Source organism: Equus caballus, chromosome 11 (assembly GCF_041296265.1).
Source record: "Equus caballus isolate H_3958 breed thoroughbred chromosome 11, TB-T2T, whole genome shotgun sequence".
Classification (NCBI taxonomy): Eukaryota; Metazoa; Chordata; class Mammalia; order Perissodactyla; family Equidae; genus Equus; species Equus caballus.
The window spans coordinates 15,638,895-15,656,203 of NC_091694.1; the positions used below are offsets into that span (position 1 = coordinate 15,638,895).

Below are 17,309 nucleotides of genomic sequence, written 5' to 3' on the forward strand. Positions count from 1 at the left end.
CGCGGGACGCGGTGACAGAACTCAACCGTGAACAGCTCTCCGCTAGGCCGCTGCTGAGGGCTTGCCGCACCGCGGCGACGCAGAAACCGGGCGGAGCTTCCTCACGCGCTCGGGCGGGGCGGGGTGGGGCGGAGCTTCCTCACCAGCTCGGGCCGCGGCGGGGCGGGGCGGGGCGGAGCTTACTCCCTCGCTCGGGCCGCGGCCGGGCGGGGCGGAGCTTCCTCAGCCGCTCGGGCCGCGGCGGGGCGGGGCGGAGCTTACTCCCTCGCTCGGGGCGGGGCTGGGCGGGGCGGAGCTTCCTCCCTCGCTCGGGCCGCGGCCGGGTGGGGCGGAGCTTCCTCAGCGGCTCGGGCCGCGGCGGGGCGGGGCGGAGCTTACTCCCTCGCTCGGGCCGCGGCCGGGCAGGGCGGAGCTTCCTCAGCCGCTCGGGCCGCGGCGGGGCGGGGCGGAGCTTACTCCCTCGCTCGGGGCGGGGCTGGGCGGGGCGGAGCTTACTCCCTCGCTCGGGGCGGGGCGGGGCGGGGCTGGGCGGGGCGGAGCTTCCTCCCTCGCTCGGGCCGCGGCCGGGTGGGGCGGAGCTTCCTCAGCGGCTCGGGCCGCGGCGGGGCGGGGCGGAGCTTACTCCCTCGCTCGGGGCGGGGCTGGGCGGAGCTTCCTCACCAGCTCGGGCCGCGGCGGGGCGGGGCGGAGCTTACTCCACCGCTCGGGCCGCGGCGGGGCGGGGCGGAGCTCCCTACCCGCCCGCCTTTGGTTCCTCTACTGCGCATGGCACGTTGCGTACTTCCCTCCCAGCCACTGGCCTGGTGGCGGCGCGGCCATAAACTAAAGAGGCGGAGCTGTGACCGGGTCGGGTCTGCGTGCTGACTCCAGGACCAGGTACCGGGCTGGCGGGGCCGCCTGGTGTCTTCCGGGGGTCGGTCCCTTCTTGCCCTGGCGCCGATTTCATCTCCTCAGGGGCGGGCCTTCGCGAGTCCCCCCTCGCCCTCCCGGGCTCCTTTTCACCCGAGTTCTCGGTTCTCGCAGTGAGAGGCTGCAGCCCGAGAGCAGAATAGGCTCGGGCCTGGCCGGGAGACCCCGGAGCGGAGTTGCCGGGCGGGAGAGGCGAGCGCCTGCTTGCCCTCTTTCCCCCGACTTCTAGGTGGGGAACCTGGGGCCCAGGTGTCGGTTTGTCCTGCTCAAGCAAAGAGACGGCAGATCCTAGTGCTCACCTCTCCTCCCACCACATCCCCGTGTCACCCCGGGCTGAGCAGGCAGCGGGTCAAGCCCCCGTTAAGGACAGAGATCCAGGTGACTCCCGGAATCAGCCAAAACACAGAGCTTCTAATTGTCTTCTTGGTTTCCAAGAATGTTGAAGTGCCGACAGTAGATTTGGGGTGAAGGTGGGGGGTAGGGGTAGAGAAATGAGCGCGAGGGAGAGGGAGTAGTTAAATAAAAATTTTCAGGAAATGGGCAACTAACTTCTCTGCCCTGTGCTAAAATATCCTTTGTTGTGAATGCCGTCAAGTCCGTTAGACTCCTAGCGACCCTGTGTACAGCAGAGCGGAAGCCTGCTCGGTCTTTTGTGCCATCCTCTCTCTCTCCCTGCGCTGTCTCAGACAGTGCTCTGTTGATATTCATAGGCTTTTCATGGTCTGTTTTTTCAGAAGTGGGTGGCCAGGTCCTTTTTCCTAGTCTGTCTTAGTCTGGAAGCTCCGCTGAAACCTGTCCACCGTGGGTTACCCTCCTGTACCATATAGCTTTCAGCACAACAGCAGCATGCAACCACCACAGCATGACAACTGACAGATGGGTGGTGTGGTTCCCTAAGGGGACTGGAACCTTGGGCTGCATTGGTGAGAGCCCCCAGTCTTAACCATTAGACCACCAGGGCTATTCTAAGATGTCCTAGCATGTTATAACTTCATTTCCTCCAAAGAGGAAAAGTGTTGGAATTGGTCCTTTTCTTATTCTAGTATCTGTTGACGAAGAACTATGTTCCATTATGTATTTGCAGCATTGAGACAGTTCTTCACTGACTGATTCATACTTTCTAGAGACACCCAAGACTGTTTCTTGTCCCTGAAAGTTAAAGAAACTGAGGTTCCTCTGATCACCTGCCTCAGGCCAGGAGCCTATTCAGCCATTAGTTGCAGTGCTGAACTGGTTGAATCTGTTACCCAACCTGTTAACCAGGGTTATTAGATGTATTGTGGTTCAAATGCAGTGTTTATGGTTGTAACCACAGACATGGAGGAAGGTTAGAAAACCAGTGACAAAAATAAGAAAAAAAAGAAAAAAATTAAGTTAAATGAATTTTCCTTTCTATACCATTTGGCACCTGGTCAGCAGCATTGTCAAATCAGGTAATACCTTCTCAGTCATGTATCTTTGCACACACAGCCTTGACACTTCTCCCCAGCCTTCTCTATTATCACTGGTTTCTGGAGCGCAGGCCTGCAACAGATCTAATCAGTCCTCTACCACTTGCTTATGTAACCTTGGCATTTAACCTCTCAGAGCCTTAATTTCCTGATCTGTAAAACGTGGATGATAATACTTATTGTGAGCTGATTTCTGTGAAGCATTTAGTGCAGATCCTGCACGTAGTTCACGTAAATGCTTGCTGCTTTTATTATTTTTACTATTATTAATTTAACAGATATGGGAATGCCCGTATTGTGTGTGGGGCTCAGTATCCTCAGGGAATGCAACAGTGAACAAGATGCATTCCCTGACCTCAAAGAATCTCTAGTCTAGGAGAGGAGACCAAAAAATAGGCGATTAAGAGTGTGGTAGCCGAAAGGGTTGAATACAGAGGCTGAACAGGTAACATAGGTCAGGGGAGGGGCGGGGGAAGGGAGGACTTCTGTAGCACAGGACACCTGAAATGAGTAGTGAGGGACAGGTCAAAATTAATCAGGTTGGGGGAGGGAAGGGGTCCGGGAGGGGAAAAAGGATCTTTAAAGTTTTTTCTTTGAGTTTCATTTCCTACCTGCCTTTCAAGAGCCATGTCCTAAATATGGGCCTATCCTGAGGCTTGCTTCCCAGCCGCCTGCTCTTCTCTCACCATTTTCTCCTTGAGTGAATTTCTGTCATTCATATAGCTTTAGCTGCTAACTCCCAAGTCCACATAGGCGTCTCTAACCTGTCTTTTAAATATCAGTCTTACTTTTCTAACTGGATACGATATATTTCCACTTGGGATATATAACTGTTTTCTCAACCTCAATATGATTTAAAAACTCGATGGGGCCAGCCCGGTGGCGCAGCGGTTAAGTTCGCACGTTGCGCTTCTCGGCGGCCCAGCGTTCTCCGGTTCGGATCCCGGGTGTGGACATGGCACTGCTTGGCACGCCGTGCTGTGATAGGCGTCCCACGTATAAAGTAGAGGAAGATGTGCACGATGTTAGCTCAGAGCCAGGCTTCCTCAGCAAAAAAGCGGAAGACTGGCAGTAGTTAGCTCAGGGCTAATCTTCCTCAAAAAAAAAAAAAAACAAAAAACTCGAACTCCTCTCTCCACTGAAACCACTTCCACCTCTGAGCTTTCCTATTTCTCTCGTTGAGACGCTACTCTTTTCCCAGTTACTTGGGCATAAAAAAAATTGGAGTCATCAGAATTGTCCACAGGTAGAATGGGCTTCCTGATAAAGTAGTGAGTCTCTGGCGTGGGAAGTTTTCAAGCAGAGATTGGATAATCCTATATCCAGAAATTTGTAAAAGCTATTCCTCCAAAGGGTGGAGGATGGGCTGGATGACTTATGGTGTCCTTACTAAATATAATTTCTTTATTTTTCCTTCTCCCCTATCCATCTATGACACCACAAATATGGTCCACTATACTTTTATTCTAACTTGCATTTCTTTCTCTGGGTTATTTTCACCTCCTCCTCTCCCATCCCTTTGCAGATTAATATTCCTTAGAATGTTCCTTAGAACAAGGCTTCTCAAACGTTAGTCAATACAATAGTCCACAGATCAGTAGCATTGCCATCATCTGGGAGCTTGTTAGAATTACCAGGCCCCCGCTCTAGACCTTCTGAATCAAAATTTGCATTTGAACAAGATCCTCAAGTGATTTGCATGCCTGGTAAAGTTTGAGAGACACTATCTTAGACCACTGTTTTGTGTTTGTCACCTTTTGTTCAAAACCTGCAGTGGCCTTCTACTGCCTGCTGAATAAAATCCATACTCTAGCACGCCTATTCATTAAGGCCTATTCATTGTTCTCATACGTGTAGAGTTCTGCTTCTGTAACTGCCCTCATATTAATCCGAGAGTATGTGCCAAGTGCTGACACACTTCTCAGCACGTTTGAGCAGTCATTCAGTATTACCGAGTGCCTGCTGTGTGGTGGGCACTATGCTAGAAACCGAAAGGTACACCTGTGGACAAGGCAAATAAACACTAAATAATCAGTAGCTAATACTATTTCATGCTTGGAATTCCCATTTTCTTTAAGTTCTATTTGACATTCAAGCCTCACCCCTCAATAAAATTATCCAGGTCCACCCCAGCTCATAGTAATCTTTCCCTTTGCTGAACTCCATGAAGAGTTGCCTATTTCTGCTTGTGCATTCCCCAGACCTGCTGAATTAAAATTTTTGAAGGCGGCAGTTTGAGCATCCTTAGGTTTTTGTAAATACACAGGTTAATTTGAAACACATGCTGGTTTGGGAACCAGTGGTTCAGATCATTGATGAAGCTGTTGATATGGCAGTCTAGAACCGATTCTTAGGTCTCTCCAAATAGGCAGTTACGTTAGTTTATACAGTGTTTTGGAATTTTGGAACTTTATTTTCTATTTCCAATATTTTTCCAGAGCATATACAGTTCTTTTCTGTGGATAAAAACATCTACATCTCTATGTTAATATTCTCTTTTCTTTCTGTTGTACACTACAGATGGATGTAGACTTTGTTTCCTCTTAAATTTCTTTTGCATGTGCTTTGTGTTTAATGTTATTAAACAATGTGCATTCTAGTGATCTTTTTTTCAAATTCAATCTGTATTTTTACTGTTTCATGGCAGGATAAATGATTCTCGACATGGTAGGGGGGCTTCTGTAAGAAGATCAGGGTAGGGGCTGGCCTGGTGGCTCAGCGGTTAAGTCCACATGTTCCACTTCAGTGGCTCGGGGTTTGCGGGTTCGGATCCCAGGTACGGACATGGCACTGCTTGGCAAGCCATGCTGTGGTAGGTGTCCCACATATGAAGTAGAGGAAGATGGGCACGGATGTTAGCTCAGGGCCAGTCTTCCTCAGCAAAAAGAGGAGGATTGTCAGCAGATGTTCGCTCGGAGCTAATCTTCCTCCAAAAAAAAAAAAAAAAAAATATCAGGGTAGGGGTGAGAACAAAAGCAATTTGATAAAAATCTATAGATGATTTTGAAAGGCCTCCTCTCTCCCCTAGGTTGAAAACCATTGCTTTGATTTCTCTGAAGCAATTTTAAGGATTCCTAAAACTCTGTACCAGATGAATTCCCCACTCCCATTGCTATACCACTACCACAACCCCTCAAAACCCCAGCCTACCTTAAGGAAAAAAAGAGGTAATGTGGCAGGGTTTTTTTCTAGATTCTTCAAAAGCGTTTCTGATTATTTATTTTAGTCATTTTACTTTTTAAATCAACTTGGCTGAGATTTAATTTGCCTCCAATAAAATACACCTACATTAAGTGTATGGTTTGTTGAATTTTGACAGACACACTCATGTAACCACCACATAATCAAGATAGAGAACATTTCCATCAGCCCAAGAAGTTCTCGTGTGTCTCTTTGAAGTTGGTCCCTCATTTCACTCTTGGTTCCAGGCAGTCGATGATTTGCTTTCTGTCATAGTATTTTTACTTTTTCTAGAATTTCGTGTAAATGGACACAACGTGTAGATTTTTGTCTGACTTCTTTCACTTAACATGATATCGTTGCTTGTATCAATAGTTGTTCCTTTTTATTGCCAAGTAGTATTCCGTTGGTGTACATATGACATTTTGTTTATCCATTTACCAGTTGGTAGAGATTTGGATTGTTTTCAGTTTGAAGCTATTGTGAATAATGCTGTTATGAACATTCATGCGCAAGTCTGTGTGAACATATGTTTTCATTTCTCTTGAGTAGATTACCTAGGAGCAGAATTATTGGGTCATGAGAACCTACTAACCCATTTCCTAAAATGGCTGTATAGTTTGCATTCCCACCAGCAACATATGAGAATTCCAGCTGGTCAACACTTGGTATTGTCAGCCATTTTGGTGGGTGTGTAGAGGTATCTCATTGTGGCTTTATGTATGTTTCCCTAATGACAAATGATGCTGAGCATCATTTCATATGCTTTAGTGGACATTCATATATCTTCTGTTCAAATCTGTTGCCTATTATTTACATTGAGTTGTCTTATTATTGACTTGTAGAAGTTCTTTATATATTTTGTATATAAAGCCCTTTGTAGACACACACACACACACACACACACAATGTTTTCTCCCAGTCTTTTCATTTTTTTAGTGGTGTCTTTCAAGTTTTTGATTTTGATAAAGTTACTTTATCACATTTTTTTTTACATTTCATGCTCTTGATGTTCTTATTTTGAATCTTTACCTATCCCAAGATCATAAAGATTTCCTGCTCTGTTTTCTTTAGTAGTTTTAACTTTTTGTTTAGTTCTGTGATCCACTTCAATTTCTTTTTAAAAGTCTGCTGGCATTGCACTGAATCTATAGATCAATTTGGAAGGAATTGACATCTTGACAATATTGAGTCTTCCAAACTGTGAAGATGGCATATCTCTTATTTAGATCATCCTTAATCCCTCTTAGCAATGTTTTATAATTTTAAACAAACAGTTCTTATCTATAATTTATTACAATTATTCCTAATTATTTTATGTTTTTGTTGGTATTATAAACGGTGATTTTTAAAAAATTTCATTTTGTTGTTATTCATTGCTAGTATATAGAAATACAATTGGGTTTTGTAATTGACCTCTCTAAATTCATTTTCTTAGGTCTAATGATTTTTTTGTGGAATACTTAACACTTTCTAGGTACACAATCATGTTGTCTATGAATAAAGAGTTTTGTGGGCTGGCCCCGTGGCTGAGTGGTTAAGTTCGCGCACTCCGCGGCAGGCGGCTCAGTGTTTCGTTGGTTCGAATCCTGGGCGCAGACATGGCACTGCTCATCAAACCACGCTGAGGCAGCGTCCCACATGCCACAACTAGAAGGACCCACAATGAAGAATATACAACTATGTGCCGGGGGGCTTTGGGGAGAAAGAGGAAAAAATAAAATCTTTAAAAAAAAAAAAAGGTTTTACACCTTCTTTTCCAATCTGTATGCCTTTTATTTCTTCTCGTCTTTTTGCGTTGGCCAAGACCACTAGTACAATGGTGAATAGAAGTGATGAGAACAGACATCCTTGCTTTACTTCTGTTCTTAGAGGAAACTCATTCATTCTTTTTTACCATTAAGTATGATATTAGCTATAAATTTTTCATGTCTATCTTTTACCAAGTTGACTTGGTAAAATTCTATTTCTGTTCTATTTCTATTTGACTATTCCTGGTTGACTGAGAGTTTTTTTAAGTCATGAGTTGGTGTTGAATTTTGTCAGATGCTTTTTCTTCATCTGTTGGTATGATTGTATATTTTTTTCTTGTTTACTCATTTAATAAGGTAAAATTACATTGATTCATTTTTTAAAATTCCTTAAAATTGGTTCTTTATTTGCAAACAACTTCGAACAAACACAATTTTGTATACATTTATTCATTTTTAAATGTTAAACCAATCTTTCAATCCTGGGATAAACCCCACTGGGTCATAATATATTATGCTTTTAGCCATTCTAGATATAAATTCCTAATTATAAATAGCACATAAAACAAGGTCAGGATGATATGAAGAAAGATACATTTGAGAAATGGCAGAAACTCTTGGAAATGTGTAACCAAAATTTAAAGCTTAGTAGAATGGTTGGAAATAAAGGTGAAGAAATCTCCTGGAAAGTAGAGAGTTGTAAAATAGGAATGAAACAAGTGTAATGTTAAAGGATAACTCTAGAAGTACATCTTTAACTATTAGGAATTCTGTAACATGAGAATACAGGAGACAAATTATCAAAGAAACAATAGAAGAATATTTCCTTGAATTGGGAGATCCAAACCGTCATAGTAAAAAGGCTGACTAAGTGCAGCTGGCCTAGAAAGCAACTAGTCCAGATTACAGTAGGAGGATGGAAGGCCCTGGAAAGGCGATCTCTAAGGAGAAATTGGAATGGATGAGTTTGAGTGTATGAAAAAATATATTGATAAGACAAATAGCAGAGATGTTGAAGTATTTAGAAAAAGTTAATAATAGCTACATGGGAAACCAAGCAAGTAAAAAAATTAGGCAATTATTAACTCTAAGGGGAAAATGGGTATACAGAAGGAAGAATACAGGTATTTCTAACTATTTACCTCAGCTATGAACCATGTTTGTATAATCATAGTAGTATAAATGTCAGCTATTGGTTTAACCAAAAATTATGCCAGAACTAGGTTGGCGGAGTGAATGCAGGAAAACAGAGTGCAGGGAGGTGATATAGGAGAGCTTAGACCTCATCTACCATGGTAGGAAGTTAGTAGATAAATGTCTAAAATGGATAGGTCATGGCCATATAAACATTATTTAAGAATGATGATAAAAAGGATAAACAGCCAAAAGAATTGAAGTTAGTTACTGCTGGGAAGGAGTTAGTCGGGGGTTCAGTCAAGAAAAATTTAAAAATTAATTTAAAGAAGGAAACCGTATAATAACAAACTTCTCTTTTCTTATAGAGATTACAGTATTTCAGAATGTACTTGGCCAAAGTACATCCCAGTTTATTGTCACTGGAAGTTTCTCTAAACAAATCTTGAGAATCTAGCAATGTATAGATCTAGTACAGTGCTTTGAATGGTAGACTCATAGTGAGTTTTGTTAATCAAAAGGTATTTCTGTAAAAAGGAGATTCGACTAACTCACCCTGTTTCTATTTTCCCTTTAGGTTTAAATTTTTGCAATTGAAGTAGGTCTACACGTTAGGAACTCATGTCTTTTCTTGTAAGTAAACCAGAGCGAATCAGGGTGAGTGTTTCTCTTCTTCTGGCTTTACTATTTTTATTTCTGAAAAGCGATGTGTTTGGGCAGATACTGTAGGTGGTTTTTTATGTGATGCTCAGGATCATGCAGAAGTGATGGATGTAGGAAGTGAAGCAGGTATTGCAGCCTTCACTCCTGAGAGAAGAGCTACAGGCAGAGGCTGACCAGAGACACAGAACACACCCATCAGTTTGATAGAGAACAAACAAGATGGCGTATTTTATGAATATCGATCATTCAACATTAAATGAGTTGATGGCTCTTTTCAGTCTAGATATGATCTGCCAGTTTCCTCTGTATGTTCAATGAATTTGTGTGTTTTAAAAATCAGTATCAAATTGTAATCATTGGAACACTTTTTTTCTAAGTATAATTATGGGTTTTAACTGAAGACTTTTTGAACATGAAAAATTTTATTACAGCTGAAAACTTTACCAACTAAAGTGACCTCAAGAACAAATACTGGATTTAGCTTCTTTACAAGCTTCCATGATTTCATAAAAGTATTTTATTTTATTTATTAACACGTAGTTAATTTCTAAATAAAGTAGTAATTATTTTAAAATCTTGTAACAATGTGTGCTATGAGACATTATGAATGTACCACTTTCTTTAAATGTTAAAGTGTAAATTATGTTTTGTGGTATAGTGCATATGATTTTTTTATATCAAGTTTTTTGTTTAGAGTCTTCTTTTTTTTAATTTGAAAAAATTGATATAGAGGACAGAAAATGATATTGTAGTTCCAATTCATAATCCATATAGTGCAACTTATTTCTGAATGTTACCTAATCTTCTTTTTTCTTATGTTTATTTATATAAGAAAAATGTATATTGGAAAGGGTAAACTTCCACTGTTAAGAGGAAAAACTGAATCTCTCCTTAGCCTCAACTCTGCCCAGTGGAAAGAATGCCCTCAAGCCCAACTTTAACACCAGTCCTGAAGTGAAATACAGTCTTGATTCCATTGCTTTTAAATATGAGCTTCTTTTCTATTTCAACCTAGCCTGGTTCAGGTGAAACTAGACCACTGATCACTATGATCGAAATCCAATACTTGTTTGAAATAGGCCAGGAAAGTGGCCACAGATTGGTCATGCTAGTTTGGTCCTTGTAAACTTGGTAGAAAATTGGTGATGTCTTTAGAAACCCTAGTGGATGAAAGAATATGCAGCTTGCTGTTTCCTTTTATAAACTAATAGAGGCTTGTGAAAAACTACTGTTTCATCCCTGTTTTCTGTGTTGTGAATTCCAATAATATTTTTCAAATTGTCATTAATGATCCAAAGCATCTGTAATAGACAGCCATGGAATGAATAAGATAGAACCACAATGTAGTTTTATATATAGGAAGGACAAAAACATTCTTTATCAATAAGGCCAATATTATGTGTTTGTCATTTGTCAGATTTAGGAATTATTCGTCAAATTAGGCAAAGAGGAACAGAGAAAGGAATTAATCTATTGTTTTCAGTTGATTTAAATCCAAGATTCTTTTCAAAACTTTTCCGTAGAAATGTATCTTAACTATATTGCACGATTCTGTTTTTGTTTGTCTGTCTAATGGCTGATAGCTAATTTTTTGTGCCTTGGAGGAAATACTAATTCTCTTTGGGGCTTTTCTCTTTAGCGGTGGGTCTCGGAAAAGTTCATTGTTGAGGGCTTAAGAGATTTGGAACTATTTGGAGGTAAGTACAGTATGGCATTTAGCCATCGCTTCAGACTAAATGTCATCACCCATTTGTTGACTAAATAAATTTATAGAAATTAGTAATTCTTAGGGCAAGTGTAAACTACAGCTGTTGTATTTATTTGGCTCCTTTTTGAATCCATGGTTTGCCAGAGATTTGAGAACTGATCTGGCAGTTGTCTTTGGCCTGTCTTGATTGTTAGAAAGCTAGTATTTACTTAAAGGCATATGTGTTTCTTCTAAGTATTTGTCCAGTTGAGATACGTATTCTTAAAGGAAAATAAATGTGTAAAAGTCTCTAGCCTTGAGGATTTTAAAAAGAAAATTATATCTGGGTCTGGCCCTGTGGCCAAGTGGCTCCACTTTAGAGGCCCAGGATTTTGCTGGTTCGGATCCTAGGCACGGACCTGGCACCGCTCATCAAGCCATGCTGAAGTGGCATCCCACATAGCAGAGCCAGAAGGACCTACAACTAGAATATACAACTATGTACTGGGGAACTTTGGGGAAGAAGAAGAAGAAGAAAATTAAAATAATAAAATAAAATAATATCAGAACAAAGGTAGTAATGATATAAAAATTCTGGTTTAACTGATCAATCTAGTTGACTCATCTTTTTATGGTAGAAATTATGAGACTTAAAGAGAAGAGAACTAAGGAAAAATCTGCCAGGACAAAAATATTAACTTTCTATTGTAAGATCTAAATGTTGATTTCAGAAGTGAAGTAGGTTTGCAACGTTGAGATTTAACAGGCTCAGGTGTTCCCCTTTAGGTAATTTCAAATTGAGCCTTTTGGGGAGCTGTGATCTTAAGGCAAAGAAAATTCCTTTCTATAAAAATAATAGTAGTCGAACCCCATTCTTTGTGTCTGAACACCAAGATACTCTCTTCAACTCCTATAGCTAAAGAAACAGGTTATCAGTTTGAGTGTATTGCTTGGCTGATCTACAATACCCCCAAATAGGCTTAAGAAAGTGAAAGCTCAAACTTGTTAGTTACTAGGTAGTACCTATTCATTTATTTTCCCTAATGCCTCTCAAAGAACGTCTGGAGTAGTAGTATTCATGAATTTTGTCAAAGTATTGTGTTTTAGACTAGACAAATGTGAGTTTAGAAAAATGATGAGTTAAAACATTATAAAGAATAAAAGTTAGCTTCACGGTAAAGCAAAGGCTAATGGAATAAAAAAGGACTATATCCTGGCCCTCTTCTTACTTTCTTCCCATCATTGAGGGGAATACAATGGTTTCAACGTTGGCATTGATGGAAATTGAGTTGGAAGTCCAGTTTACAGTTAATTAATTAGAAATCTTCTGATATCTGTGAATTGAATTAATGGATTTTGGTTTCAGTGTCTTGAGGATAGGATCACTGGCTGTCTTTTGACAGTTCCCTAGTCTCTGATCTGAGGGGGGTGAAGAGCTTGTTCTGTACACTGTTCAACAGCTTGATGAAGTGTATGTTATCAAGTTCTATACAACTTGGAATTTGCCTTCTACTCTGGAAGATTGGGTTTGATTTCCTTTAATCCATTCACCTGGCTTCTTACCTCGACAGACTGTCTTAAGCAACTGCTCCTGCCATTTGTGTACCAGAGAACTGATGTCCAAGGCAAACAAAAAGAAATCTTATTTTGATAAATTATGGCTAATTTACCCTGTAGCCAGTCTTCTCCAGCAATACAGTTGGATGCTCTAATTTCTAATTTAACATATTTGGGAATGTGTGATCATTCCAATACTTTACGGTTAAAGATCTACTTTGATGATTTTTTGTGACTTTTACAGAATGGAGAAAATCAAAAGCACAGATACAGAATTTGTCTGATTTAAGAGCAGAAAGTTATTTTAGTTGTCCTTGGCTTTATTTGTTTTCACCAAGAGTAGCAGAGGGCCAAAAAAGCCCTTGCTTTATTTGTATTCAGAATAGAATGTATCTGACTGGAGAATCAAATTGGGTAATGGTCCCACATATGCAAGTTGCTGTATTAAAACATTTTTGGCCCTTTTTTTTAAAAATCCTCTTTTCTAGTCTCTGCACTCCCCGGGAAATAGCCAGCCATCTCTATAACTTTATAATGAGTTTTTTGTTCACAACGTAAGACTCTGAAAGCAGCCTATTGAAAATAACATTGTGTGCTGATGAAAAGTAAATGTATGACCAGAATTATACCAGTTGAATCATATTCAGTAGACAGTAGCCATAGAATATTGGCCTTGCCAAGTTTTGAAGAGCCATAGATTCATGTTTAAAACCTCATCTAGCTGCAGCATTTCTACTGTGGATCTGTGTGTGTGTGTTTATGTGTAGCACTGCAGTCACTTTTTGCTGTAATGACTCTTAAGTGGTTTCTATTAATAAATGTAGTCCTAAGTGCAGTAATTGCTGTCCTGAATGTGGGTATGTCTTCTGCTAAAAAACAAAATGCCAACAATCAATTTCTCTACTCCAGAGCAGCCTCCGGGTGACACTCGGAGAAAAGTAAGTGACTTTCTAGGCTTTAGCACTATGGCTGTTGCATGGAGATGACTTCTTGTGGAAGTTTGTGTGTTTTGTTGGCTTTTCATTTGTGCTTCTGTTTATCTGTCATTGAGCTTTATTTGTAGTGTAATTCTTTTAGTGTGGAGATTCAGGTTTCACCCTGGAAAGCTTCTGATGTGTACTTTGAAAACATCTCAAGACTTTTGTTTCTCTCTCCAAGATTAAAGTCTTCTCACCTCTCCAACCCCACCAATCACCCACCACCCCCTCCAAAAAAAGAAGGTGTCAACAGTCTAAATGTGGTTGTCTTTTAGTGTCTAGTGGTACTAAATTTTCCATCCTTAGTCTATTCATAATAGATTTCAGTCCACAGAGATAATAGAGATCTCTGTCTAGATTATAAGGCAGGATCTCAAATCTCCTACCTTAAAAAACAAAACCCAAAACTACAAAGTACAAAACAGAAAATGTATTTTTATTGGCAAAAGTTGTAAGATTCTTGCCCTGCTTCCTACTCTTCTAGTTTATTTTACCTGAGTAAATAATACCAGATGTGCACAGTGTACCAAGCTATTTTTGATAGTATGAATCAGTATCTCAGAAAGCAAGCGGATAAGAGCTCTTTTCCAAATAGACTTCTTACCCTTCAGATGACAGATGTCTGCACGTTTTGCAGGCAGCCCCAAGGCTGAGTGAAAGATGGTGATGTTGATGCAGAATTCCTCTTTCAGTAAAGTTTTGGCTATGCTTATTTGGTCTGCTAGTCCGGAGCACCTGTCTATCAGATCCAAATATTTTCCAGTCGGGAGACCAAAAATGTTTCCTATAGGATCAGTTAGGTATTTTTCCAGAATACAATGCCTATTATATATAATTTCTATATTTTTACAGCTGCCAGTGTTATACCAAAAGTTATCCTGTGTGAAACCTGTGCCAGGTTGAATGTGTTTATTTGGTAGCATTTCATAAATTTTGTCTTTGTGTGCTTTATTGTATTTTGTTTTATGAACTCTTTAAACAAAGTTATTTTATAGTGATTTCTGGATATCAGTAGCTTATGAATGCTACAAATGCTTCAAAATGAATAAAATGCTTTTCATGGTAGGGGAAACTACGAAAAGACTTTGATAGAATTAGTTTCTTTCTCTAGGCAATTTGAGATTATACATGATACTAATAAAACTATGTGATGCTGTGTTTAAAGAGAATGGACTGAATATTTCATCCTTTTCATCTGAATTTGACCTTTTCTAAATCTGAAACAACATAATGAACTAACCTGCCTTCCCGGTGGTAATACCAGACCAGACCTCTTCCTTTTAAAATATTGCCTTTGTTTGTTTGTTTGTTTTCCTCAATAAAGGTCAGTTTCCCTCTGAGTTCAGACCTATAGATTGTCCACAAAGGAGAAAGCCTCCATTTGCGGAGCATTTCCAGTAAGCTGGGGACAGGGAGTAGAGGACGCAGGGCAACCACTAAGCTAGTTCATCTCGTGAATTCCAGACCACCCAGGAACTCATATTCCCAGTTACCTAAAGAGCTTTATTTTCTAAAACTAACACTTTTGAGTAGTTTTCTGTAGTCAACAAAGATAGTAGGAATATTTTCAAGTTACTAACTACTCACGTCAGTAGGTTAATGAGTCATTCCCTGCCTAGGCTCAACAAGAGTGTGTCTTTACCATGTAGCCTTGTAGACAATATGTCTCACATGCACTCCTAGCAAGGAAGAGGGAGATGGGTAATTTAAAAGGTATCTATCTGTAGTTTTTCCAAAGGGAATTATTTAAAGTGCATATAATAAATGTTTTTCATCTCAGGACTCAGTTATCCTTCATAGTCCTCCTCTTTTTCAAATGAGAGAAATGTTAAGGAATTTGCCTGGAGATCAGAGGCAAGAAAACCTTCAAATGCAAAGTAGTTCTAGATTTGTTGTCATTGGGGCCATATTGTTACCTGCTAAAAAATGCAGTACTTTCTCACATGTGGGTATCAGTCTGATCTACAAAGGGCCCCCAGTAACAGGGGATCTAATGAATGTGTTGTGTGAAGGCTGGCATTTCCAGTATAGGTCATTATACTATATTGAACCCTGTCTCCAGTGGAACTGGCTGGTCCATTTACCCTACTCTTCTCTTCAGCCCGTGGGAATGACAAAGTCATAGACAGAAAACCTCCCCAGATCAAACTTTGCTTTAATGATTTTTCTTTAAGTATGTGCCAGCATTGTTGCAGGCATTGGGGAATACATCAGTGAGCAAGACAGATAAGGTCCCTGCCCTCATGGAACTTGCCTTCTGGTACAGGAGACAGGCAATAAATAAATAAACAGCAGTGATAACTACTGGGAATAAAGGAAAGCAAGATGATATAATTAAGTGACTAGGAGCCTATTTTCCTTTCTAGACAGTCTTCAATGAATAGATGACATTTACGCTGAGACCTCAGTGATAAGGAGGAGGCAGCGATGAGAAAATGGCAGGGGCAGGGAAGGAGGAGGGCAGGGGTGTTCCAAACAAAGGAACCGCTAAGGTGGGTTTCCTCAGCCTGGAGCACGCTTGTTTGTGTGGGTCAGGGAGCGAGTCAGGGGAGTGTAGTGTGGGACGGAATCACAGGAGGAGGCAGGGGCTGAAGCAGGTGGGTACTCACAGGCCCGAGGAGGGACTTGGGGCTGCAAGCAAACCTCTGAGTTTTGTGTTAACTGGTAACACTGATTTTATTTAGGAGCAGATTGATACCTGGGAAAACAGGATGCACAGAGCAAGAATATGCAGGGAGTGGGGCTGGCCCCGTGGCCGAGTGGTTAAGTTCGCGCGCTCCACTGCAGGTGGCCCAGTGTTTCGTTGGTTCGAATCCTGGGCGCGGACATGGCACTGCTCATCAGACCACGCTGAGGCAGTGTCCCACATGCCACAGCTAGAAGAACCCACAACGAAGAATACACAACTATGTACCAGGGGGCTTTGGGGAGAAAAAGGAAAAAATAAAATCTTTAAAAAAAAAAAAAAGAATATGCAGGGAGTTAGAGGTATAAGGTTAAGAAAATGGGACTCCTCAAGATTAACTTAGCCCGCAGCTTGTAAGTTCTAAACAAATGGGGAGACACCATGTCAGAGCTCTTGGTTTGAGCATTTTGCTCGAATTGCTACTCCATTTTGTCCTTTGGTTGTGTCTCTGTCTCACCTGTGTGAGGTACCTGGCATGTAGTCACCAGTATCTTAAGATTGTTCTGAAGACAAGAGAGTTTCAAGAAGCTACAGTGGCTATTAAATGATCCTAGAATTTGTTTTCAGAGCATTTGAAAACACAGATAAGTGTAAACAAACAAAATCAAACCAACCTTAACTATCGATCGAGCTCTACCGAGGATTCTCTGTTTTCTGCATTTTCTCTGTTCTATCTTTATTGAGCAGGAGAGTGACCAAAAAGTAGATAGCAAAAGAGGGAAATACCTGTGGTACACCAGGGAGCGTTCAGCTCTTTACGTGGTGTTTTTCTCTTATTTGTCACAACAGCCCTGTGAAGTGAGAATTATTCCACTGCTGAGATAATGGAAATCCCAAGAGATTAGACTGATTTGCCCAGGGTCACAGAACAAGTGATAGACCTGAGTTCAAGTTCTGCCTCTCGGGCTGGCCCAGTGGTGTAGTGGTTAAGTTCGTGCACTCCACTTTGGTGGTCCAGCATTTGTGGCTTTGGATCCTGGGCACGGACCTACACACCACTCATCAAGCCATGCTGTGGCAGTGTCCCACATACAAAAAAAATAGAGGAAGATTGGCACAGATGTTAGCTCAGCAACCATCTTCCTCAAGGAAAAAGAGGAAGATTGGCTCAGTGACACTCTTCCTCACCAAAAAAAAAAAAATTCTGCCTCTCACTGGCCCCTAAGCCCATAGTCTTTGCATGATATCATGTTTTACTTAAAATAGCCTTTCCCAAATTATCTTCCCCAAAATTTAATGGATATTAGGCGCAAAAGGGTTCCCTGGACTAGTATCTTTGGGAAATGCTAGGTTAAACAAAGTTAAACAAGTTTC

At 41.2% G+C, this 17,309-nt stretch overlaps 1 protein-coding gene across 14 annotated transcripts in view; it reads left to right on the forward strand.

Annotated features, from left to right (window-relative positions):
- Positions 1-520: 520 nt before the first annotated feature.
- The window catches only part of STRADA (STE20 related adaptor alpha), a 28,402-nt gene continuing 11,613 nt past the window's right edge, over positions 521-17,309 (forward strand). For 3 of the 14 annotated variants that reach the window (XM_023652232.2, XM_023652236.2, XM_023652239.2), the window contains exons 1-4: positions 560-876; positions 9,003-9,082; positions 10,728-10,785; positions 13,242-13,270. In XM_023652232.2, coding sequence (XP_023508000.1) covers positions 9,047-9,082; positions 10,728-10,785; positions 13,242-13,270 — 123 coding nt within the window. In that variant the 5' untranslated portion in view covers positions 560-876; positions 9,003-9,046. Of the gene's footprint in view, positions 1,288-9,002; positions 9,083-10,727; positions 10,786-13,241; positions 13,271-17,309 lie in introns of all 14 variants that reach the window. The other 11 variants (XM_070227065.1, XM_070227066.1, XM_070227067.1 and 8 more) reach the window with 10 other exon arrangements.